This window comes from Rhinopithecus roxellana, chromosome 6 (assembly GCF_007565055.1).
Source record: "Rhinopithecus roxellana isolate Shanxi Qingling chromosome 6, ASM756505v1, whole genome shotgun sequence".
Lineage (NCBI taxonomy): Eukaryota > Metazoa > Chordata > Mammalia > Primates > Cercopithecidae > Rhinopithecus > Rhinopithecus roxellana.
In genome coordinates, this window is record NC_044554.1 from 6921567 (window position 1) to 6949127 (window position 27561).

The window sequence follows — 27561 nt, forward strand, 5'->3', positions numbered from 1 at the left end:
AAAACCCACTAGGACCTTTCATGGCATGTGAAGTCACTGGGAAAGCCTTTGGTTGGCTTAGATGCATATCTGATTTGTGTGTATCTGCATCACTATACTATCTCAGACAGTATTCAAATGAGAATCAAATAATGTCAGCTGGAAAAAGGCTTGGAAGTAACATGAAGTAATTGCCTCATTTTACAGATTTTTTTTTTTTTTTGAGACAAAGTCTCCCTCTGTCACCCAGGCTGGAATGCAGTGGCGCGATCTCAGCTCTCTGCAATCTCCGCCTCCCGGGCTCAAGCAATTCTCCTGTCTCAGCCTCCTGAGTAGCTGGGACTAAAGGTGCCCGCCACCACGCCTAGCTAATTTTTGTATTTTTATTAGAGATGGAGTTTCATCATATTGGTCAGGCTGGTCTCGAACTCCTGACCTCAGGTGACCTACCCGCTTCGGCCTCCTAAAGTACTGGGATTATAGGCATGAGCCCCCACACCCGGCCTCATTTTATAGATTTAAACAACCCAAGACATAGAACTGTTACAGGGTTTGTCCACATGGGCATTGCTATCCATAAAGTTATCGCTTCTCAGTGTTTCTATTTAAGTTTTTTTGCATTCATTACCACCCTCTCAAGCCCCATGTCTCTCCCCCAACTACCAGGAGTCCAGGAATCTTCTGATATTCCCTGTGTCCCTGAGGGTATCTTAGCACTGCCAGTATACATTGTGACCAAAGAAGGTTCTGGCGAATCTAGCTTTGGGAGCAGTACAACAAATGAGAGATACAGGAGAATCACATTTTTGAAGAAGCAACAGGCTCCTTTCCAGTCTGGAAGGAATAGGGGCTTTGCCAAAAGATTTGTGGTGACTTCACCTCAGTGCTGTTGTAATTTACCCAAGGTTCGGGCCGAGAAGACTTTATCTGTTGCTGGAATTATGGCATATTTCAGAATTGACTCAAGGAGCTTCGTAAATTATGCTTGTGTGAATGTTGCTGAATGCAGGAAGAGAGCTAGCAGGGTCTTAAAATTCTTCCAAATTCCAAGAAAAGTTTCCTGTAAAGGACTTGAAGTAGGAAAACATAAAGGACTTACAATGGTGCTGTGCTATTTCTTCCATCAGTCTTCGTTATAAATTCTCCCTGGGGCCTAATATGAGGTTTGAGTGTTAAGGTAAGAAAAAGAGAAAATAACGGTGAAATAGTGGGGAAAGAGAGAAAGAGCATTTGGAGATAATTATTCTAATTCAGAACTTGGAAAGTAGAATAAAGGCTATTTTCAGTAAAATCTATTAGATCTCTACCTTCTTATCCCTGTACTTCAAAAATTGTTCATAGGTTTTTTTTTCTTTTAATCTTCCTAATTAAAAGTCAGAAGAAACAGCCAAATGTAAAGAAGGAAAAAATCTTGATAATACCACAAACTATGAATAACCAATGCAATCGTTTTATAAAGTGGGCTTCCAAATATTTATCTGTGTGTTCATATCTTTATTCAGAAACCTCAGTTTTTCATGAAACAAATATTTGTTGAACTCCCACTGTATGCCAGGCGTTTTACTGGGTACTGGAGACACATCAGTGAGCACAAGAAAATAGCCCCTCTCACAGAGCTTTCATTCCAGAGAAGAAAGACAGATTTTAATAGCTGAGAAACTAAGTACATAATACATCAGACAGCAAGTGATGAAGTGCAGTGAAGACTTAAATTGCAGTTAGGGAGTAGGAAGTGATGGTACTGTGTTGCTGTTTTACATAGGGCTGTCAGGAAAGACTTCTCTTATAAGGACATGTGTTGGCAACAAACTAAAAGAAGTGAAGGCCTGAGCCATTGAGACTATTCTTTCTGGGGAAAGAAGATTCCAGGCAGAGAGGACAGTACAAAAGGCTTGAGCTTGAAACATGCTTGGCATTTTCAAGGAATAGTGCGGGGACCAGGAAGGTAGCAGAGGCGCCAGATCTTGTATAGTCTTATTTCATGATGAGGACTGTGCATTTTATTTGAATTGAGAAGAACCACTAGAGGATTTGGAGCGAAGATAAGTCTGGCTACTTTATGGGATAATAGATTATAGGTAGTAAGGTTGGGAACAGAAAGACCATTTGGGAAGCTTTTCTTAGTCTTCTAAGTAAGAGATTTAAAGTGTTCTGCATTACGAGGGTAGTGGTTCAATTCTTTTTTACAGAATATTAACAGATCAGATATGGAAGAAGGAGAAAAGTCCAGAGTGACCCAAAGATGTCGGCCTGAGAATGAATGATCATTTAATTAAGTGGGGAAGACAACAGGAAGAACCTGTTTGGGGAACAAAAATCAAACATTGCATTTTAGACATGTTGAATCAGAGATGTCTATTAGACACTCAAGATGTCAAGTGGGCAGTTGAGTGACCACCAGGTTGGAAACTTGGGAATGAGAACATATAGTTCAGTGGTTGGTCTACTGAGCCAGCACTGGGGGTTGGGGAGGATCCCTGATCTCTGGCATTTGCTGATTTCCATGGTGTAGATACTCCCACCATGGCCAGTTTCAAGCTTCCAACATGACATCACTGAATGTAGAACTGGGGAGAAATGTGCACTTTCAGCTCTTATGGGCCAGTATGATCCAGCTCCAGCACATCACTAATTTTGATGATTTCTAAAGTCCGAGACTGATTGGAGTTCCTAGGTAGTAAGTTTAGAGAGCAAAGGGGAGTCCAAGGATGGGTCTCTGGGGTACTCGCCATATTTAGAGCTGGGAGAATGAGAAGGAGGCATTATAAATGACAATAAGAAGGACTATCTAGTAGGTTGAAGTCCAGTCCAGGAAGAATAGAATCCAGGAACTAAATGAAGGCAGTTTTTCAAGAGAGGATTGATCACATGTGTCAGGTGCCAGTGGTAGATCAAATTAGATGAGGACAAATAATTTGATTTGGCATCATGGAACTCGTTGAACCTGACAAGTTGTTTTAGTGAATCTGTGGTGATAAACGTGAGTTAAAGAATGAGATGGAGGGGAAAGACGGGGAGTAATGGGTATAGACGAATCTTTGGAGAAGTTTTGCTATAAAGGATACAAGAGCTATGGTTGTGCATAGGAAGACTCAATGTCGTCAAGATGTCAGTTGTTCTTAAATGAACCTATGGATTCAAGTTTCTGTACTATCATTGCTGTGGATATCTCTTCCCAGAGATCTTTGGTGTGATTTTTGCTTGACTTTTTAAAAAACATGAATTCTTTTTCCAGTTTCTCTATGGGGTTGAAATTAATGATTTTAAAAGAAAGTCCTTTGCTATAATCACATTTTCAGAGATGTCCTCATATTAGGGACCAGCACCAGCCAGACAAAATTACCGTTTTCTGCATTAGGCTCTACTTCCCTGTGTTTAAATGCCTGGAGCAATTAAATGCTGTGTTGCTAAACATCTTGTCCAAACTTCAGGATTACCATACCTAACTCCTCCAGCTCAGATCTCACTGCATCCGAAAGTTGCACTTTTCTGTTCAAGTATAATGTTCCACTCGTGAAAGAGTGACAATTCAGCCCTTAACAGGCTGCTGGCCCTGGAGAACTCTCTTTCCATCTAAGTACAATGGGAGAGTCAAGTTAACCAAACAAGGTTCTGTTAATGCTTTCTTCATTTTTGGAGGGGGGTGTGGAAAGCTTGGTGGAAAGAACTGGAATGGTACTTAAGGGATCTACAACAAGTTACGGAATATCTATGACCTCAATTTCCCTATTTATAAATAATTGCTAATGATCCTTGCCTTTTCTAGCTATTGTAATTCTTAATTAGGCATCTGAAAACCTCATCACCTCATTTCCGGTTTCCACAGTAGTGAGCCCTTATTAAACTATAGGTTTAATATTCATAATGGCTTTCAACATGCCTAACTTATTCCAAGGAGGTAACTGCAACAGGACTTACTTTCCTTAAATGTGTTGGATATAGGGAAAGAAGTTATGTCATGGACCGGGGTAGAGCTTAGAGATTCCCTTTCGATGGTTAGTAATCAAAACAAAGCATTTCACTTTCATTCATTCACTTGTTCATTCATTTAACATATATTTATTGAGCACCTACTATGTTCCTAGCACTCTTTGAAACAATAACATAAAACAGATAAGACCCCTGCCCTCAATGGGACCTAGGGGTAAAAAGAAGAAACAGGCAATCCACAAATTTTTAAAAAACAATTTCAGATAGCGACTCCCATAAAGAAAATTAGGCAAGAAATGTAAGTTGCAGATAAGGGGGCAGGAAGAGGGGATTAGAGGGTGACTGCTTTATAGAGATGGCCTATCAGAAAAGCTGTGCTCCATTGTGTAGTGGGAACTGTTGTGTATGGGTTATATTTCTCAATGATTATGCTTCTTGACAAACTACGTCCCTGAACATAGATATGCTTAAATAAGCCAGTAATTTTGTTTTTTACAGCAAAGGAGAAAGGAGAGAAGAAGTTGTTTGGGTTTTCTTTTGTCCCTCTGATGCAAGAAGATGGTAGGACTCTTCCAGATGGCACTCATGAGCTCATCGTACATAAGGTAACATCAGTCAGATGGTGGCGATGGGCAGTAAAAAATAGTGCTGAAATAGCACCTCACTATCTTATCATTTTGAAAAGAGAAAAAAAAATAACTGAAAAGAATACTCTTGTAAGATTGCTCTCAGGGAGAATATCTTTTTGAAAGTATTGTTTCTATATTCTGTCATATTCTAGAATATATTTTAGAGATGATTTATTTTTTCATCCTAATTTAGGGGTGGATATTTGGGTAAATCTGTGTATTGTTCTTAAAGTTCTTTCCGTTGCTGTGGTAGGGTTAAGTAAACCTTACAAATAACTTTTTAAATACTACAGTACACACTTTCTTATCTAGGTCTGTATATCCCCAGAAGTAAATTTAGCAAGGTCAGCATTATTATTTTGTCTGCTGTTGTTACTTAGCAGGCAGAGAAGTGGCTGTATTTCATCATGACAACTTTAGCAGTTCTTGTAAATCAAGAATTGTCATAAAAAACATTTGGAACAAAGTGTATTGTAGTAGGCAACAAAAAGAAAACTTGCAAAGGAGGAACCTCTTGTAATTATCTGAGAATACTAGTAATAATGAACTGTAGGGTAAAAAATGTATTTTTAAGTGCACAGGCAATTTTCTCCAAAATATTCCTCCTTTGCATTTCTCCATTTCTGTAACTGTGTAATAGCTAGGCCCTTATCAACTCTCACCTATGATAACTGGTCCTGCTGACCTGGGTCTTGTCTCCCTGTAGCCCAGACATTAGGGTCACTCATCTAAGGAGCAGATCCAGACATGTGACTTCCCAGCTTAAGACCCATTCAAAAGCTTCTTGCTGAGAGACTAAATCCCAGGCATCTCAGGGCGTGCCAACCTTCTACCTCCCTACTGCCTCACTCCTTTCCACTTCCGGCCTCTTGATGCTGCAACCACATCCAGCACTTTATAGTTCTTCACCCTCTGCTGCTGGCTCTTTCTGCTCTTCCCTGCCCTTGTGGCTCCTGGAGTCAGCCTTCCCCTGCCTCTACCTCTGAGTATCTTCTGCTCGTTCCCGGAGACTCCTCTGGGCCATACCCTCCCTCAGGAACTATCCCCTGCTTCCTGGCCCATCTCATATTCTCAGCTGGCCAGTTGCCCTTCCCTGAGCTCCCTGCTATCTACACACATCTCTTACCATTGTTCTCATCACACTTCCAGAACTATCTGTTGATCCCTCAGCTTACCCCGTTAGATTTATGAGCTCCTTGAGAACAACAGCTATGTAGAGGGATTCTGGCCTGTGATAGATGTTCAGTGAAGATTATTGAATGAATAGGAGATTACAAGCAAAAACTTTCTTTGGATTGCTAGTCAAATGAGAGGCAATATTATAACACACCTGGTATTTTCTTTTTTTTTTTTTTTTTGAGATGGAGTCTTGTTCTGTCACCCAGGCTAGAGTGCAGTGGCGAGATCTCAACTCACTGCAAGCTCCGCCTCCCAGGTTCACACCATTCTCCTGCCTCAGCCTCCCGAGTAGCTGGGACAACAGGTGCCCGCCACCACGCCCGGCTAATTTTTGTATTTTTAGTAGAGATGGGGTTTCACCATGTTAGCCAGGATGGTCTCAATCTCCTGACCTCGTGATGGGCCCACCTCGGCCTCCCAAAGTGCTGGGATTACGGGCATGAGCCACTGCGCCCAGCCCACACCTGGTATTTTCTATTTTTATAGAATGTATATTTCAGTGTCTATTTCTTTAATCATTCATTTTCTGTTATTTGTTCAACATGTTTATTGACCACAGACTACAGCCAGGTACTGTTCTAGGTGCTGGGAAAATAGTGGCAAACAAGACAGCCAAATCCTTCTGTTTCTGGCCTTTATATTCTCTCTTCATAAAGTAATCTAAAAGAGCTAACAAAGCTGACAGTGTTAAAATAGAAAGAAACAAAAATATTTTAAAGTGTAGTAACCAGAAAAGCAAACAGAGGAACTACATATACTAGACTGCAGGGATGATCTATTTATCTCAGCTGTAGGTCTGAGGCTCCCCGCTAAGATATATAATATAACAGGCAATGTCTTGAGCTTCAATTTTCAAAAACATAAATGGTACTTCATATAAATGTCTTTGTAACATTAAATCTTAGCTCAGAAAAGGTAAGGCTAAGATAATTAAGACTGAGCGCCCCATTTCCTAATGATATACAGAAGAATGAATCACTTCTATATAGCATATCCCGTTTGGACCCTCTCACCTATGGGTCTGCAGGTGTGTCTTTGGCAGTGCTAGGTTTCCAGTCAAGTCCTGGTTGACTTCTCTTCATGAGCATGAGCCATACCAAGATTCTCAGTTGCTGACTAGAGACATGCATATGCCTAAAATGCCAAAGGATAGGTAGCAGAGCTCGTTTTTCCACGTGAACATTTAGGAGTCAAACAGGTATTAATTCCCAGACAGAGGCCTGTCCAGGTGCCTGTAGTCAGGGCCAAAACTTTTCTCAAATATAGGGACTTTGACTCAGTTGAAGCTCCTCCACAAAAATTGATTTAGTACTAAGAATCCTCATCCATAAAGGGGAACTTATTTGAGCATGAAAAATGTGTCCTCAACCACAAAAGAAACTCAGTATGGTATGTGTAGGCTGTCTAATTTGGGGCAGACCTACATTGTATGGATCCATCAGGAAGCATTCACTCCACAGAAAAAACCCCAGGTAGCTGAGTTTTCTTATGAATAGGGTTATTTAGTATTTCTTATTTACAGAGTTGTGAAATACTTGCCAAGTATAACAACTTTTATTTTTCTTTCTCATACTACTGAGCCAAGAAGTTCAGTTTCAGCTTATGGCCACTTGTAATTTATGATTATGAAACCATATTACCAGCATAATGCATAATCCTTCTTCTGCTATGAGAGGAAGGCACACAGCCTGCTTATCACTGTGCCGCCTTGAATTCGGTATTTAAAAAGAAACGTGGAGAGAGAAGCGTGTTTCAAATTATGAGCTAAAAATATAGCCCATTTAATAAGTGGTGTTGAGATAAATAAAATGGGTATTAGGGGAAGCAGGGAAGAACTGGATTCCTACCTTCCTCTTATTGCGAAAACACATTCCAGATTGAATGTAAGAAATAAAACTGGGCCGGGCACAGTGGCTCATGCCTGTAATCCCAGCACTTCGGGAGGCCAAGGCTGCTGGACCTCCTGAAGTCAGGAATTCGAGACCAGCCTGGCCAACACGGTGAAACCCCGTCTCTACTAAAAATCAAAAAAGTTATCCTGGCATGGTGGTGGGTGCCTGTAATGGCTAAGGCAGGAGAATCGCTTGAACCCAGGAGGTGGAGGTTGCAGTGAGCCAAGATCATGCCATTGTACTCCAACCTGGGCAACAAGCGTAAAACTCAGTGTCAAATCAATCAATCAATCAATCAATCAATCAATCAATCTGTATGAGCCTTAAAAATATGGGTGAATATTTTTATAATCTACAGGTGAGAAGGACCTTTCTAAGGATGTCTCAAATGTTAGAAATCAAATTTAAAAATCAAGTAAATAGGCCGGGCGCGGTGGCTCAAGCCTGTAATCCCAGCACTTTGGGAGGCCGAGACGGGTGGATCACGAGGTCAGGAGATCAAGACCATCCTGGCTAACATGGTGAAACCCCGTCTCTACTAAAAAAAAATACAAAAAACTAGCCAGGCGAGGTGGCGGGCGCCTGTAGTCCTAGCTACTTGGGAGGCTGAGGCAGGAGAATGGCGTAAACCCGGGAGGCGGAGCTTGTAGTGAGCTGAGATCCGGCCACTGCACTCCAGCCTGGGCCACAGAGCAAGACTCCGTCTCAAAAAAAAAAAAAAAAAAAAAAAAAAAAAAAGTAAATTTGGCTACATAAAATTTAAGATATTTATTGATAAAACAATCATAATCTAGGCTGAAAACACATTTCTTTTTTTTTTTTTTTTTTTTTTTTTTTTTTTTTTTTTTTTTTGAGGCAGAGTCTCACTCTGTCGCCGGGGCTGGAGTGCAGTGGCCGGATCTCAGCTCACTGCAAGCTCCGCCTCCCGGGTTCATGCCATTCTCCTGCCTCAGCCTCCCGAGTAGCTGGGACTACAGGCGCCCGCCACTTCGCCCGGCTAGTTTTTGTATTTTTAGTAGAGACGGGGTTTCACCGTGTTAGCCAGGATGGTCTCGATCTCCTGACCTCGTGATCCGCCCGTCTCGGCCTCCCAAAGTGCTGGGATTACAGGCTTGAGCCACCGCGCCCGGCCGAAAACACATTTCAAACTGAAATATAGTTGCAACACAGCTTGTAAAGGGTTGCTTTATAACCCCATAGGTAACCCTTATAAAGGGTTACTATTCCTAATTGACCAAGAGTTATCACATATCAGTAGGAAAAGGAAAAGCTGATAAATGCTACAAACAGGCTATTTAAAAATAATAAATGCAAAGGTATAAAATAAAAGCATGAATAAGTAAAGAAATCCGTTTAAGTTAAAAATTTCGAAACCTTTTTGTCTGTCAGACTGGCAGAGATTTTTAAAGCCCAGAATTGGAGAGCAAGGTTAAGGGAAAATAGTCTCATGCATTTACAGAAGAAATGTGAATAGTATTGTGTTTCTGGAGGGCAGTTTGGCAGTACATAGATAAATTTTAGATGTGTGTATCCTTCAACTCGGCCATCCCACACATCTTGGTATTTTTTGGGAGAAGATAATAAGACAAGGTGAACAAAGATGATTCAAGGACGATCATTGCAGATTGCTTAAAATATGGAAAACATGGAAGTAATTTAAATTGCCAGTAAAATAGATCAGATTAAATTTAGTTATATCCATGCAGTGAATGAAATACTATAGGCCAGGCGCGGTGGCTCAAGCCTGTAATCCCAGCACTTTGGGAGGCCGAGACGGGCGGATCACGAGGTCAGGAGTTCGAGACCATCCTGGCTAACAACGGTGAAACCCCGTCTCTACTAAAAAATACAAAAAACTAGCCGGGTGAGGTGGCTGGTGCCTGTAGTCCCAGCTACTTGGGAGGCTGAGGCAGGAGAACGGCATAAACCCGGGAGGCGGAGCTTGCAGTGAGCTGAGATCCGGCCACTGCACTCCAGCCTGGGCGACAGAGCCAGACTCCCTCTCAAAAAAAAAAAAAAAAAAAAAAAAAGAAATACTATATATGTGGAAATAATGTTTACAAGATAATTTTTTATGCATGGAAAAGTACTTATGTTAATAATTTATACATGCATATATTTAGTATAATACCATTTTTATAAAATTGTTTAACTATAGGTTCTTATGTATATATGTGCATACAGAGATGCTTGGAATGATATCCTTAAATATTAATAATGACTATTTTCACATTGCTTAAATTTTTTGTTAGTGGAGAAGTGTTATTTTTAATATTAATAATTTTTTTTTTATTTTGACCAAACAAAAATAGGAAGAGACAGAAATTTAAACTTAGTCTTGTTTTATACTATTTAATTCTGGACTTTTATGTAAGTAAAGACCATTCTTGTGTCATATAATCCTGACAGTAATGTTTATGGTAAGGTTTTTGAGGGAACATTAATTGTCTTGGATTTTTATAAACCATGTTCTGTGTCATTTATTGACTGGTACTGCCCATGATATCAAAGTTAATGGGAGATGAAAAAAATGCCCTAAAAAATGTGTCTTTAAATCTGGCTTGGAGATATGATGCAGAGAATAGCTCTGGTTTGTAGTAGACTATGGGTTAAAACCTACTTGCTCTTCATGTAAAGTATTAGTTCAAAAGACTTAATCCTGCAGTGAGCTAAGAAGAAATCTGCTGTGTTGAAGGCTGTTAGTATCCTAATTTAGGCCTTAAATTTGTGAGATAGTTTCCCTTTGTAGCAATGGCTGGACTTGCGAATGTGTTCTAAGGAAACCATTCTTACCGAGCTGTTTCAGTAAATACTTTGTCAAGGACCCGAACTCACCTTTTAGGGCAGGGTCTAAGGAATCCTAAGGGAAAAGGTCATTTTCAACGTCACTTGATTGATTACATATTTGGAGTGGTTTCCAATGCAGTAAACTCTGAGATCTATAAAAATCTGCATGTCATAACTCTAGGAGGATAAGTAAAATAACTTAGTCGTCATTAGAGATTTTGTCCTTCCAGGGGCCCCTTTATAACTCTCAAAACATCAGTTATATCTCCAAATGGCTGACAGATAAGTCTAAAACTTCTCTTTGGAATCGCTAGTTTGCTGATAACCGTATTTAATCTTAAGTTTTGGTATTTCATTCTGTTAGAATTATTGTCTTCCTTACCTTTGTAGGAATGTATTTGGCTAAGCTTGTTTCAGCTACCTGCTGGAAAACAAGTTAAAAAAAAAGAATTAAGCAAAAAGTTAAGAAAAGAGAATGAAGCAAAAAATAAAAAAATAAAAAAGAATGAGTGGACGCAAATTTGTTTTCCAAAAGTCAAATCTCTTGAGATCGATGTGAGAATCCAAAAAGAGGGGCCTAGGAAGACAAGTAACTATGTGCTCAAGTCCCCATTCATTCTGACTCATTCTAGTGGAGCAGTTTTAGTCACTGGAAGTACATTATGAAACACCCTCTGGTCCAGTAAGAAAATAGTAATAATACCGTCTGCCTTGGAGAAGTTGCAGTTTTGTAAATTCATCACTGTTGATTGTCAAGTACCACCATGACTAAAGTGGCCGGACTCAACCAAGCTAGAGTTTTGCTTAGTAGAGAATCTGCTTCCTGTAGTGGGGTTTATTGGCTTCCTAATCCAAGGCATTCGAGAAAGAAAAGAGTCAGGTACAAAGTCAGCCAAATAGAAGGTGATGCTGTTTCCTGGTTGGAGAGGGATTAATTTAATATGATTACATAGACAGTAAAAGTCTATTGTGGAGTAACTTATTTCACCTTTGTTACCTAAAAATTTGTCCATAAACCCTTTGCGGCCCACATTTTTCTCTACAAGTTTTCAGGTTCTTATGCTATATCCTAGTCCCTAACTTGGTCCATAGTAGTCCCACAAATACACTTCACTGACCACCACCTTTGAGATGGACTTCTCAAATCCAGGTAGAAGCTACTGTTCTCTGCTTATCTCAAACTTCAGTGTAGCCTTTCCCTATAGTATGTTTGCATTTGCAAGTAAAATGAAAAGATGAGGGGAATCTGAAATTTTAGATAGACTGACGGGATTGCAGTCTAGCCTGCTGCCCAGATTGCACATTCCCCACCAACTCTTCTAAAAGACACCCTGTAACCATAATCAGTAAATCGTAGACAAGCCAGAAACGTATCTGTCCTCCCCAGGCTTGACTGTAGAAGAATTGATCACTTGACTGATTATTTCATTCGTTACACACTGTGAGAGAAATTAAAAAACACCTACAACATTTTAAAATAAATAACGTGGTAAGTTTATTATAAAAACATATCAACCTGAACGGTGGGGAGAAAAGGCTAAGCTATCTTAATAGGTAGCCTTGGTCGTAGCACTTAGGGGTATTTAAGCGACCTGCAGAAAGCCCCTTCAATGCTAACCAATTCATACTGCTACATCTTCAACCCTCCCAAAATGTTCTTCCTTAAGTGAGACCTAACTTTCCTCTGCTGAGAGGGCTTCCTGTATAGCTGCTGGAGTAGAGAGCCCCTCTTCTTAAGCTGGGTGTCTAGTGTCTGGTGGTCAGCTGTCTCCAAATACCCTAACGCTTTCCAGAGATACTCTTTCTCCACCCTCTTGTGAAGAGCTTCCTAGCCTTTATAAGGCTCATCCCATACAGGGCTAAATTCTCCATGTGTCCTAGTTACTGTCTTCCACCAACTTGTATTTTGAGGGCCAATGAGGAAGAGCGGGGAGGACGGAGTGGTGTGGTAAGTCGCTGATTAGTTTCCCACAATCAGCCTAGTTCCTAGTTCGGAGTCTTCTCCTTCTGGTTGACTGTCCAATTTCATGTCCTCTTGTTTTCTTGGCCACTTCAACTCTAGCCACCTCCATTTGCCTTCTACTTCACTATGGCCACACCATAGGCCTTGTTGCCTCTCTACCCATCAGAATCTCCCATTGATTAGATAGATGTGTAGATGGGTGGATGAGTAGATGAAATCATCCAGAACCACTTCATATCAAAAATCATAAACTCCCAGTATTATGACCACAGCCTTTCAACCTTCTGATTTTCCAACTATACCTACTTTTCAGTCTTTTTCTCCTCCAGTAGACCACTTGATTTTCTTCCCATTGTTATCTAAGGTATCTGTTAATGCTTAGTTCTACTGTGCCTGCATAGGAAATAAAAAATAGTCCTAGATCAATCTGGAAGCATTGCCCTCTCCTATCCCCAGCCCTAGAAGAAATTAGGGCTGAGGATAGGAGAGGGCAATGCTGACAGATTGGGGCATTGCTAGAAGAAATTATACAGTTGCTATAGGTTAACGTCTGCCTGGGTATAGATGTGGGTCCATCAACATTGCAGGCAAACTAGTCCTCACAAGAGCTATTTACAAGAGCTTACCATTCTCCCTACCCCACCACTTCCCAGCTACTTAACAGAGAAAACAGATGCCATCAGACAGGAACTTCCTTAACTTCTTGTGCTCTCTCCTTGCCACCTGCAAACTTATCTGCATCCTTCCTTTCCTTCCGGCTTCCTGTCTCGGGGGATGGGGCAGAATTCCTTCGCTTCAAGACTAGTTCTTCCACCTACTTCCTTCAGGATCTCGCTCCCTCCTGACTCTTGTGAGACCCTGCCCCTCCCAATGTCCTGTCTCTTCCTCCTGCATCTCTTCCAGCAGTATTCATACAGATTATAGACATGCTCAAGCCTTATATTTTTTTTAAATAATTTATTTTAAATAGCCACCATGTTCCTTCTTCCCTCCCGTGATGACATGCAGCCTGCGTGAAAAGTCTGTCTTCCCTCACTGTCTCTGCTTCATCATGTCCTCATTGCTTAACTGAAGTTTTTCCCCTTTAGGTCACTAGTGCCCAGCCAGGGGCTAAAGCTACTAGACATTTTAAAAACCTTTCCATACTTGACTGCCCTATAGCATAGAGCACAATTAATAACGCTTTAAAATCCCACACTCCTTGGCCTGACAGTGTGCTCCTGAGTTTCATCCTTCCCCCTCTTTGAGAACTCATTTCCCTTTATGGATACCTTGAATGTTGATGTTACCAGGGGTTTAGCCCTTGGCTGCCATCTGTGTCTTATACTCTCTAGATCCATCTCATCCATTTGGGCAGGTAAGTTATGCTGTTAACTGCCAGATATGTTTTTCTAGTGCAAAACTTTTACCAGCCTACTGAACATCTTCAGTTGGTCTTCCCAAAGACACCACACACTCAGCATGTCCAAAACTGAGCTTTTTGTCTTGTCTCCATCCACTCCTGCCATGAAGACAAACCTTGTCACAGGCTTCTCTTGTCACACTTACCCACCATGTCTAAATAGTTGGTTGCGTGACTGGGCAGTTCTACCTCCTCAATAATACTTTCATCCAAGGAATCTAAGCCAGAGGTGAGTATTAGAACCACCTGAGGTTTTTCTTATTTAAGAGATTGGGGGTAATCCCAAGGCTTTTATGTATTGAAAAATTCCCTATTCCAGCCATACTTAACTATGTATAGTTGCCTCAATATGCCTGTACTTTTTTTAGTGGTTATTTTAAAGATATTTTAAATGTATAGAAGAGTTGCAAAAATAGTACAGGAAATTCCCATATAACCTTCATCCAACTTCTCCTTATGTTAACCTCTTATATAAGCTATGGCATATTTATCAAAACTAAGTTAATCTGGGCACAATACTGTTAACACAGAATTTATTTGGATTTCACAATAAGTTTTCCCACGAATGTCATTTTTTCTGTTCCAGGATCCATTCCAAGATCCCACATTGCATTGAATGGTCGTGTCCCCGTAGTTTCATATGTGTGTTTTTATTCCCCAGTGCCTTTAAGTGTATTGTTTCTTCCCTCCCTTGATTTTTCCTCCCTTGCCTGCTTGACTACCCTTTTTTCTTTACAACTGAAGTCAAATATTCCTTTGACCTCAGATCAAAGACCATCCTTTTCGATAAGGTCTTCCTTCCCTTCCCCAGCAGAACTGGTATCTAGTGGTCTTTATCCCAGTGTTGTAATCAGTATTAATAGATAAATGCGGAGATCAGACATGCATTGCCCTCAAGGACAGAGACTGTGTTCATTTCCTTGTTATATTCTTAATGCCAAACTGAAAGGCTAACAAATATTAGGAATTTAATAAATGTTTAATAATGACATAAAGGACGACTAGTCATTTTGAAAAAGTTCCTAAAAGAAAGGTATTTTCCTCCCAAAAACTATTTAAATCTGGTTTTTATCAACTGGCAATAACAGAGTTTCAACTGGATTGTCTACCATACTGTATTTTTAAAATGTAATTACCTACTTTTCACAAGTTATAGATCCCTTAATTTGACTAATTCCATGAACTCCTGTGCCAGTTTTTAAATTAGTAAATTGTGGATGTGGATCCCTCAATCATATGTCTTGCATAACTCAAATATCATGCTTCTGGAACACTGTCCAGGACTGACCACTGACATTCTCTTTCACATATTTAAGACAGTAGTCAAAAACTAGCCTAGAACATAATGCAGTATTCATTGCTGTACCAAGTGATTTTTATTCTGGAAAAAGAAATAAACTGTGAGCCAAACTACATAATCTCAAAGATGAGACTACTGCTGCTGCTGCAAAGCCTGCATTTTAATAATTCTGTAAGAGTCTGAGGGAGCACATCTCTCTGGCCAGATCTGATTTCAGACTCCAAGTATAGTAAAGCAAAGATGGTTCTCATCTCTCTCCTCTCTAATTTGTAAATTATCTCCATGCCATTCTAAGATAACTTGCACAGATTCCAACATAGCAAATGCAGAGAACTATCCTTCACTATTACAGTGACATCCTTTTGTTCCCCCAGTCCAGTAGCAGCTTCAAGAAGCTGTGGTCACATTGCCTTGTTTCCCCTGGAAAAAAAAAAATGGCTTCATTAATTCTTCCCTCATCCATCTGCCAGCATACATCTGCCATAACACTGGTAACACTTTAACTGTGGTTGTGTCTTCCACAAGAAAACGAGTTCTCTAGTAGAGAGGACACTGTCTTCTTACTCTCATAGCCACATTGCCATCCTCCAGGTCTTCACAGGGTTTGACAGAAAAAATATTCTCTATTTGAAAGCCTAAACTGTTGTTTTACAAGTATTCCTCAGAATGCAAATGATCCATATTTAACCACCCCATCCAGGTTAGGGGTATAGCTGGATTTTACCATGGTAACAAAGCCATCTCTCAATTACATGCGGCACAAGAATCTCACATCTGCAGTTTGGTGCTGTTGAGCCTGTATTGCTCACATTTTTAGGCATTCAAGCATCCAGCCACTATTCTGTTGCACTTAATATTTCCAGTTAAAGCACAGGCAGTGCCAAACCATACTTTTCCAGCCTCATTTGTATGACTTCTTGACTCTTAGCCTTTCACCTAACGGAAAGACTTTTTTCTCCAGTCCATACTCTAGTTCAGAATCTCACTCACAGTAGACCCTTTTCCCACCTGGGGAATTTACTGACTCCCTGGCTGCTTCTAGTATTAGGGAACTGGATAACCTTTTGGCTTAAACTCTATGCAACAGCTATTTCTGCCTTACAAGGCTACCTGTTAGAACCTTATTTGTATTCTTCACTGCTCTTGAACACATTTCTTTCCTATCCCCTCTCATTGAATGAAAGAACAAATGATTTTTAGCTCATTTGTTGTGTTCCTAACCCCCTAGGTTATGCCCCATCTGCTCCCACCTGCCCTTCCTCCCTACTTTATCCAGGTTGTATGATCCCTTTTGCTCCCTGCATGGTTTGAAGACATAAACTAGCCATTTCATTGTAAGATTTGTGAGCTTATTGCATTTGAAATTATTTCAGCTCCATATACCACTCTGAACCCTCTCTCAGGGTGTCTCCCACAAAGATACCTTTCTTTTGAAAAGCTAACCATTTTTTGGTCTTTCTTAGCGATACCTACCATGCAGTATTTTATCTATAAATCAATAAACTTTGAATTCATTACTTGAATTCAAAACTTGGCTAAAACAACAGCAGAGGGAGGCAATGTTATATAGTAGTTGTGAATACAAATTTTGGTTCAAATTCTGACTGTGATACTTTCTAATATTGTGACATTGGGCAAATCACATAAGCTCCTTAGGTTACAATATCTTGCCTCAAAGACTGTTATGAGAAGAGAATATACACACAGTGCAGAGTAGTGCCTATCACACAGTAAGCACTTGTAAAGGGTAGTTGCTTGGATTGCCTTTAAAATTTCCAGTGTTTGTATAATATATTAAGGGTGCATGCTGAAAACCTCAAGGAACAATAAAAGATATGCTATAATATTTTCTGTGTAATAGCTTAAGTTTTTCAGAAATAGATTAAAACCTAACCCCATGTCTAGTATAATCCTACTGGATAAAAAAATCAGCTTTGAACCCCTGGTAAATATATAAAAGTGTTCATAGAGACCAAAGAGTGGTTACACGTTTTGCTTTACTGAATCGATGGGCGGGATTCTCTCCTGCTACTCCCATCTCTCTTAGACACACCCCAGTGTTTTTGCTGAAAGCTTTTGAAATAACTTTTATGTCCAGACTATTGTTCATATTTATTATATTTCATACTTGAGCAAGGGTGATAGAGTTTAGCTGTAAGAAGCTATCAGGATGTCATATAACTCAGACTCAGATGCTGAGGTCTTGGCCCCCCCAGCCTGGGGGAGAAGTGAGAACCAAGGCTGGTGGAACTGACCTGACCACATCACTTTTTCCTGGCCCATGGAAAAGCAGCCAAGTCTTCTACTCATAATACCCGCTAAGGATACAGCATAGCATCACACCTTCACTCACAGAAGGGGTCCATCCCATGGCAACCAGTTGAGCTACATGGGATATCAAGCAGGAATTCCAAGAGGCTGCAGAAGTGCTCCAGAGATGGCAGGCAGTTAGGGGGAGGAGAGTTAATAAGAGATGTATTTACAGGGGCAGAATTTCTGTCAACAGATGGATCAAACTAGACCAGGGCAGGCTCCAAATCCTGGGGAAGAGGCCTGGAAATAGCAGGACAGAGTGTCTGGGCTGGGTTTGGCATGAGACTTAGTCACACTAGGAAGTGGTGGTTAGACACATGGAACACAAATCAGGATAGAGATGAGAGATCAGAGGATGTTTCCAACACTATAGACTAGATAGGGTGAATGTAGAGTGCTGCTCTCATGCTTTGACTTGCCAGGGATGAGATTGAGGGGAGGGGGTCAGTGTTCTAGAGTTCCAGAACATTACTTTGCCTAAGCACTTTTTCTGAAAAAAGCATTTGAAGTATTCACTTTATAATTATTCTTTAAACCATATATGTATGTTTTATGCATTCTTCCGTCTACATGAATTACTTTGCGGTAGTAAAAGAAACCATTTGGAGTTGTAATATTAAAAGAATTATAGAGGCTGTTTATTGTGTTTATATTGGTGTTTCTGTTACTGGGCAGGTGTATTAGTAAGAACATCTTGTCATATTTTGATTCTGTTTCTCTAAATTTGTTAGAGAGGTCTTTCCTAAATATTATTATGAAAACTGTAGCCAGTCCGGTGGCTCACACCTGTAATCCCAGCACTTTGGGAGGCTGAGGCGGGCAGATCACCTGAGGTCAACAGTTCGAGACCAGCCTCAACATGGAGAAACCCCGTCTCTACTAAAAATACAAAATTTGCTGGGCATGGTGGTGCATACCTATAATCCCAGCTACTCTGGAGGCTGAGGCAGGAGAATTGCTTGAACCCAGGAGGCAGAGGTGGCAGTGAGCTGAGATCGCACCATTGCACTCCAGCCTGGGTGACAAGAGCAAAACTTTGTCTCAAAAAAAAAAAAAAAAAAGGTAAAAAAAATTGTGAGTCACACAGAATAGTCTAGAATACTAAAGGGATTCGGTGCTTAAACTCCTACTTGAAAATATTCAAACAAATTCAAAAGAACAAAGTTAATATAAGTTTTCTAATGTATAATCATAATCATCTAAGCTGTACCAGCTATATATCTGTTACAATTTTTTCCTCAAAATTTTAATTTAAAATCACCTTTGTGGCTGGGCGCAGTGACTCAAGCCTATAATCCCAGCACTTTAGGAGGCCAAGGCGGGTAGATCATGAGGTCAGGAGATCGAGACCATCCTGGCTAACATGATGAAACCCTGTCTCTACTGAAAATACAAAAAATTAGCTAGACCTGGTGGTGAGTGCCTGTAGTCCCAGCTGCTCGGGAGGCTAAGGCAGGAGAGTGGCGTGAACCCGAGACACGGAGCTTGCAGTGAGCCAAGATTGAACCACTGCACTTCAGCCTGGGTGACAGAGCAAGACTCCGTCTCAAAAAAAAAATCACCTTTATTATTACAGCATTAAAATCAGTATACAGATAAACCAAAATAAAATAAAATGCCATATTCTCATTACCCAGGTGATGTTAACTATTAGCTCCTTAGTGTATATCATCCAGATATTCTGTGTGGATATTTACACCCAAATGATGTTATATAATGTACTCTACAATTTTTCTCATTTTTAATTTTTGTAGCTACATAGTAGGTGTATATATTTATGGGTATATGAGATATTTTGGTATAAGCATGCAATGCATAATAATCACATCATGGAAAATTGGGTATCCATTTCCTCAAGCATTTATCCCTTGTATTACAAACAATCCAATTATACTTTTGAGTTATTTTTAAATGTACAATTAAATTATTATTAACTATAGTCACCCTGTTCTATCAAATACTAGGTCTTACTCTTTCTGTCTTTTTGTACCCATTAACCATCCCCACCTCCCTGTCACCTCCCACTACCCTTCTCAGCCTCTGGTAACCATTCCCTACTCTCCATCTCCATGAGTTCAATTGTTTTGGTTTTTAGATCCCACAAAAAAAGTGAGAACATGCAATGTTTGTCTTTTGGTGCCTGGCTTATTTCACTTAACATAATGACTTCCAGTTCCATTCATGTTGTTGCAAATGACAGGATCTCATTCTTTTTTATGGCTGAATAGTACTCCATTGTATCGATGTGCCACATTTTGTGTATCCATTCCTCTGCTGATGGACACTTAGGTTGCTTCCAAGTCTTAGCTACTGTGAACAGTGCTATACAACAAACATGGAAGTGCAGATGTCTCTTTGATGTACTGATTTCCTTTCTTTTCAATAAATATCCAGCAGAGAGATTGCCAGATCACATGGCAATCTTTCTTTATAGTTGTTTGAGGAACCTCCACAAACTGTTCTCCATAGTGGTTGTACTAATTGACATTCCCATCAACAGTGTATGAGGATTCCCTTTTCTCCACATCCTCACTGACATTTGTTATTGCCTGTCTTTTGGATAAAAGCCATTTTACCTGGGGTGAGATGTTATCTCATTGTAATTTTGATTTGCATTTCTCTGATGATCAGTGATGTTGAGCACCTTTTTATATGCCTGTTTGCTATTTGTGTATCTCCTTTTGAGAAACGTCTATTCAAATATTTTGTCCATTTCTCAATTGGATTATTAGATTTTTCTCTAGGGAGTTGTTTGAGGTCTTTATATATTCTGTTATTAATCCCTCGCCAAATGGGTAGTTTGCAAATATTTTCTCCCATTATGTGGGTTGTCTCTTCACTTTGTTGATTATTTCCTTTGCTGTGTGGAAGATTTTTGACTTGATGTGATCCCATGTATCCATTTTTGCCTTTGTTGCCTCTGCTCGTGGGGATGCTCAAGAAGTTTTTGCCCAGACCACTGTCCTGGAGAGTTTCTCTGATGTTTTCTTATAGTAGTTTCATAGTTTTAGGTCTTAGATTTAATTTTTAATCCACTTTGATTTGATTTTTGTATATAGTGAGAGATAGGAGCAAGTTTCATTCTTCTGCATATGGATATCCAGTTTTCCCAACACCATTTATTGAAGAGACTCTTTTCCCCAATGTATGTTCTTGGCACCTTTTTCGAAAATGAGTTCACTGGAGGTTTGTGGATTTGTTTCTGGGTTCTCTGCTCTGTTCCATTGGTCTTTGTGTCTGTTTTTATGTCAGTACCATGCTGTTTTGGTTACTATAAGTCTGTAGAAGAATTCAAAGTAACGTAATGTGATTCCTCCAGTTTTGTTCTTTTTGATTGGTTCATGATTTAGTCTTTCTACTTAAGTAAAGAGTATTTTACACACCACAATTACAGTGTTATACCATTCTGTGTTTTTCTGTGTGTTTACTATTACCAGTGAGTTTTGTACCTTCAGATGATTTCTTCTTCCTCATTAGCATCCTATTCTTTTGGATTGAAGAGCTCCCTTTAGCATTTCTTGTAGGACAAGTCTGGTGTTGATGAAATCCCTCAACTTTTGTTAGTCTGAGAAGGTCTTTAGTTCTCCTTCATGCCTGAAGGATATTTTTCCCCTGGATGTACTATTTTAGGGTAAAGGTTTTGTTTTGTTTGTTTGTTTGTTTTTCTTTCCCCTTTAGCACTTTAAACGTGCCATGCCACACTCTTTGCTTGTAAGATTTCCACGGAATAGTCTGCCACCAGATGTATTGGAGCTCCATTCTATGTCATTTGTTTCTTTTCTCTTGCTGCTTTTAGGGTCCTTTCTTCATCCTTGACCTTTGGGAGTTTGATTATTAAATGCTTTGAGGTAGTCTTCTTTGGGTTAAATCTGCTTGGTGTTCTGTAACCTTCTTGTACTTGAATGTTGATATCTTTCTCTAGGTTTGGGAAGTTCTGTTATTATCCTTTCAAAGAAACTTTCTAGCACTCTCTTTCTCTACCTCCTCTTTAAGGCCAATAACTTAGATTTGCACTTTCGAGGCTATTTTCTAGATATGTAGAAGTGCATCATTGTTTTCTATTCTTTTTTCTTTTGTCTCTTCTGACTCTGTATTTTCAAATGGCCTGTCTTCAAGCTTCCCAATTCTTTCTTCTGCTTTATCAATTCTGCTTAACAGAGACTCTGATGCATTTGTCAGCATGTCAATTGCATTTTTCAACTCTAGAATTTCTGCTTGATTCTTTTTAACTATTTCAATCTCTTTGTTAAATGTATCTCATAGAATTCTGAATTCCTTCTCTGTATTATCTTGAATTTCTTGGAGTTTCCTCAAAACAGCTTTTTTGAATTATCTGTCTGAGCTTGTGGTGAATGCTGCCAGACCTGGGACTTACCCTGCTCCCCTCTCATCCAGGGCAGGTCCAGAAATGCTATCCAAGAGCCTAGGCCTGTACTGGGGGACCCCAAGAGCCTACTTGGTGCTCTACCCCACTGTGGCTGAGCTGGTACCTAAGGTACAAGGCTAAGTTCCCTTTGCTTTTCCCTCTGCTTCTCTCAAACAGAAGGAATATTTCACAGTAGTCATCACAGCTGGGAATGTGCTGGGTCACACCTAAAGCCAGGACATCTCAGAGCCCAAGCCCTGCAGCGTACTCCCTGGGTAACACTGTTGGTTATTTAGGGCCCAAGGGGTGTTTAGTTAGCAGGGGATGAATCCTGCCAGGATTGAGTCCTTCCCTTCAAGGAATTCAGTTCCCTTTTGGCCCAGGATGGGTGTAGAAATGTCATCTAAGCCTGGAATGGGGGCCTCATGACTCTGCCCAGTTCCCTATCTTACTGTGGCTGACCTGGTAACCAAGATGCAAAACAAAGTCCTCTTGACTATTCATACTTCTCTTCTTAAGCAGAAAGAAGTGGTCACTTTTGTTGCTGCAAGCTGCACAGCCCAGGGTTGGGGGAGGTATGGTGCCAGATTTACTATTCCCTTACTCATCCGAGCAGGTGTCTCCCTAGGTCACATGCCACCCTAGTCCATGGACTGTAAGCCCAGACTACCACTAGGAGTTGTCTAGGAGTTTCTGTCCTTGTCTCTTAGACTGCCTTTCGAGTTTACCTAGGACCCCAGAGCACTTCAGCCCATGGTAGCAAAACTTGCCAAGAAACTCAAGTTCCAGCTGCTGAGATGGTGATTCGCTTCTGGCTAGGGCTGGTTTCAGTGCTCCCTCCTTGCATGGGCACTGTGTGAGCCCAGAACAGCTCTATTTTCTACTCAATGACAGGGCAGCAGTGAGTTCAATGTAAAGTCCCCCAGTCACTGCACTCTCCCAGCAACTTGCACAGATTCTTTCTCCATGCTGCATATCTACTGCTGGGGGATGGGGGAGGGGTGGGAGATGGGAGAGGGCATCGGAGATTCAGAACGGTCTCTTCTGCCCTCCCCAATACCTTTTTCAGGGATATGAAGTTAAAACCAGCTACTGTGATTGCTCACCTGATTTTTGGTTCTCGTGATAGTGCTTTGCTGTGTGCAGATAATTGCGAAAATTTGGTGTTCTGGGATTGGTGCAGGGGAACAAGCAGTGTAGGCTTCTATTCCATCATCTTGGTCTGCTTCATATTTATTTTTAATCTACCCATTTTCAGTTAATGAGTTTCCAATCACTACATTTTTTATCTCACATGGAACTTAGTCAATGTACAGATTTTTAAAAAGTCGGACACATCAGCAGGTTTGTTCAAATCTAGGACCATATGTTGCATCTGGCTATCTATTTCTTAAATGTTGTTTAATCTAGAACAATCCCTTTTTTGGCAACACTGACTTAAAGAGATAAGACTAGGCATCTTACAGAAAACCCCCATCTTTTGGATTCTCTGGTTTCTTCCCTATAGTGTTGCTCAACATGTTGCTCTATCTCTTGTGTTTCCTGTGATGTGGAAGTTGAATCTAGATGTGATGGACTGGGGTTCAGCACCTTTGGTAAGAAAGCATTGTAGATGATGATAAGTGTCTTTGCATTGCCCTGCATTGGTGTAATGACAGCTCAGTTCCCCCACATGCAGTTATATTTGTCTTCTTGCCAGTAGGAAGTAATCTGTATGTTGCTACATTGGTATCATATGAACATCCGGTTCCTCCTCAACAATTCTGCAGGTTTTGTAGTAGGACGAGCCTCAGACAAAACCTCTTAGACACCAAGTTGTAGAAGGAAAGGCTTTATTCAGCTGGGAGCATTGGCAAGCTACTGCCTTAAAATCCGAGCTCCCCGAGTGCACAATTTCTGTCCCTTTTAAGGGCTCATAACACTTAAGATTTCATGTGAAAGCATCATGATTGATTTGAGCAAGCAGGGGGTACGTGACAGGGGCTGCATGCACTGGTGGTCAAAGAGAAACAGAACAGGGCAGGGAGTTTCACAGCGTTCTTCTATACAATGTCTGGAATCTATGAATAACATCGGTTTCTAAGTTATGAGTTGATTTTTAACTACTGGGTTTAGGCCAGGCAGGCCCACCTGGTTTTGGGCCTGGCGCCGGGCTGCCTGTCTTTGGTTTTACTTCCTTGTTTTTTTCTTAAAACAGGTACTGAGTATAAAACAGTATAAAACAATATGGGAGGGTCTCTCTCTTTCCTCAGTTTTAGCACTAAGCAACAATCCTTGACTAAAGTAATTACAGTAGGGATATGAAATTATATTTTCTAAATCTGTAATTGCTTTTACATGTGTTAGCTGGCATTTACTATGAAAGTAGAGATTTCCCTCACATAGTAGGACTCTCAAATTATAATAACTGAAATATCTTTTCTTTTAATTGCCAGTTTTCAAAGTAAGGAATTGTTTAACGGCTGCCTCAGATGAGATGTTGGAAGAATTTAAGCGTTTTTGAAAAAGTGCTATGGTCACTGCAAATGTGATTTATTGATCATTTTCAATGTATCAGGAGTGTGTTAAAGGCTTTATATAACCTAATTCTTATGACAACACAATGAGATTTTAGAGAAGATAACGGAAACAGTGTATGATTAAATAATTTGATTTGATATGGTCGCTCACATGGGAAGTTACAGAGCTGGGATGCAAACTCAAATTAATCTTAGTCCAAAAATCCATGCTTAATTCTTTTATATAGTTTTTTTGTGCTTTATTTAAAAACCAAATTCTACTTGTAATACTGTTTGGAATGTTTCTCAATTTATAAAACTAGTAATATAAATTATGCTTAATAATTCTTATAAGATCTCTTCGTCTTCCCTTATGTTTCTTTAATATTTTTAACAGTGTGAAGAAAACACAAACCTTCAGGATACTACCCGCTACCTCAAACTTCCCTTTTCCAAGGGCATTTTCCTTGGGAATAATAATCAAGCCATGAAGGCCACAAAGGAGTCTTTTTGTATTACATCTTTTCTCTGTTCCACAAAACTCACACAAAATGGTAATGTATAATATTTTATTTGAAAGCCCTAGTACCTAGTAATCATGTAAATTTTGGTAAGCATATTCAGTAAACACCAAAGTTATAGTTAAGAACTTTAGAAAAATTATGGATCCTTCTGTTTGTGATTTCTAATAAAATGGAAACAAAATGTGACCCAGTGATCTGTTTAATGCATGTCATTTAAGAAGGACTTCAAAATTATCCCAGTATTGAAAAGCAAGTACACAACTTTTCAAATAAACCCTCAAAACCCAGCTGCTTTAAAAAAAAAAAAAAAAAAAAAAGACGAAAATACCAACACCTTAATCTCATGTTTTATAGCTCCATAAACAGTGCTAATTGCAGGCTTTAGAATAAAGGCTGTTTTTTGTTTAATTAGATGCATATTGCTTTTCAGTTCTAGCATTACTTTTTATATCAGTGATTGTTTAGCAAGTTATGATTAATAAACCAAGCTCTTCTCCTTGGCAAATTGCTATGAAAACATCTTCTTTAATGAAGGAAGTAAATTAAACATTTTTGAGTTTTTTATGATTGCCATATAAGACTTCTGGCTAGCACCCTGAATGCTACATTAAATAAGTTATATTAATTATGTTGAGAAGAATCACTTTATAATGAGGTATTATGTCTCATAAAAACCTGTGCCTAAACATGTGTGCTGTTATTAGTTCTTTCTTTCTTCCTTCTTCTGTGTCAGAGAACAGCATTTGTAGAAGGAAACATTTCTTCTTTTAGATCATAGTCTCAGGAAAAAAGCAAAAGGTAACATCAAAATTTTAACCACTTTTGAAACACCTCTCAATTTCAACATGCATTGCTACTATATTTGTATAGGACACCAAGTTAAGATTTGTTATACCAGGCTTTATCAGCATTCAGTAGTTAATGATTTTATTTAAATAAAACTTCCATTGGCATAACTCAATAAATGATTATAAAGCATTTACAAAACCTCAGGTATTTTTTTTATGAGGCCAGTTTACCCCCATAGAAATTATAAAGATAATAAAATCAACCTTTTATTGAGATCCTTAAACAGGAATATTTATTTATTCTATGTGGATTAGTTGTGTGTGGGTAGTAGAGTTTGCATTCATGTTTAACTGAATTTCCCCAATAGGATATTTTGGGTTGTATTACTTATCTATTGCAGCTGTAGCAGCTACCACAAACTTACTGCCTTAAAACAATAAAGATTTATTATTGTTGCAGTTCTGGAGGTCAAATATCCAAAATCAGTTCCACTGAGCTAAAATCAAAGTGTCAGCAGGGCTGCATTCCCCCTGAAATGGAGAGAATCCATTTTCTTACCCTTCCTAGCTTTAGAGGCCACCTGCATTCCTTGGCCTATGGCCCCTTCCTCTATCTGCAAAGCCAGAAGCATAGCATCGTCACATCTCTCTGAGTCTGACCATCTTACATCTTTTAAGGATTCTTATGATTATATTGAGCTGGATAATCCAATATTTTAAGATATTTAATCACATCTGTACAGTCTTCTTTTGCTGTGTGAGGGAAACATAGTCCCTCCTAATTCTTGGAACAGGTTCTTTTGAGGCCATTATTCTGCCTGCCACACAAGTAAACCTGACAATAGATTGTCTTCCATCAAAATATTTGGTCCTACGTACTGAATTTGTGCTAGTTGTAGCGTTTAGGATGTTAGACACAATTATGAAAATAAGGCAGAGAGAAACAAATCCTGAAAATTAGAAGTTGCTACTTTTTAAAAGTAGAGAACATTTTCAGGTAAATATGAGTAAAAGACAACTTATGAAATAATTATATTAAACATCTCACTATATGGAAAGTGGGATCGGAATTCCATGCAATGATTGGCTCATTTTTGGAGACGGATAAGTGTTTCATTCATTATTAGTTTGGCTTTGATTAATCTTGTCAATGAGAAACAGCTCAAAAGGAGCCAGGAAATGAATGGCGTGTTTCAAGAGTTGAGAAGGAGGAAGGAAGTTAGTTGATCTTTCTGAAATTTACATGCTAAACACACATCTCTGTGTCGAAGTAATTTAGTTCCAAATTGGAATTAAATTGCTATGTATTCATTTTTCTTCACTTGGAAAATATACAAATCTTATTTCTACTACAATTCGGCATTTACTAAGTGATATGGTCTCTAGGAGCAGTTTCCTAGAGCAGATTTGCATTTCAGAATTCCCAAAGTGTGTCTGTCTGCACACGCTTTGTGTCATCCAACATGGATGGTGTACCAAGGCCAAAGCACTATGCTGGGCATCTGTGACTGCCAGAACAGGTAGAGATTTTATGGTTTGGAAGATTAGGGGTCATGGCATCCTCCTATTTTATAGCTCTTGATAGGTTAGGTACATAATACACACCTAATAAATGCCTGTTGAATGGAATGTAGAAATTGGTATTTTCTGTGATAGGTTGTAGCTCCTAATTTGCAGCTAACATCCTCAGATGGCAAAAGCAAAAACCTAGGATACAGCAATTTTGCCTGAACTCTAAGTATTTTGCATACATGATTAATTACATCCAGATGTAATCATAGTCTCAGAAAAAAAGCAAAATGTAACATCAAAATTTTGACCACTTTTAAAACACCTCTCAATTTCAACATTGAGCAACATTGCTGCTATATTTATATAGGACACCAAGTTAAGATTTGTTATACCAGGCTTTATCAGCATTCGGTAGTTAATTAATGGGCTTTTCCACGTGCTCCATCATGAGCAGTGTAGAGATTCATCATCAGCCTTCTTGCAGAGAAGATGGGCAGGC

The 27561-nt window shown here is 39.6% G+C and overlaps 1 protein-coding gene across 1 annotated transcript in view; it reads left to right on the forward strand.

The window, feature by feature from the left end:
• The window catches only part of DOCK4 (dedicator of cytokinesis 4), a 477650-nt gene that overhangs the window by 298081 nt on the left and 152008 nt on the right, over positions 1 to 27561 (forward strand). The window contains 2 exon segments of the mRNA XM_010382455.2: positions 4408 to 4514; positions 24636 to 24792. Coding sequence (XP_010380757.1) covers positions 4408 to 4514; positions 24636 to 24792 — 264 coding nt within the window.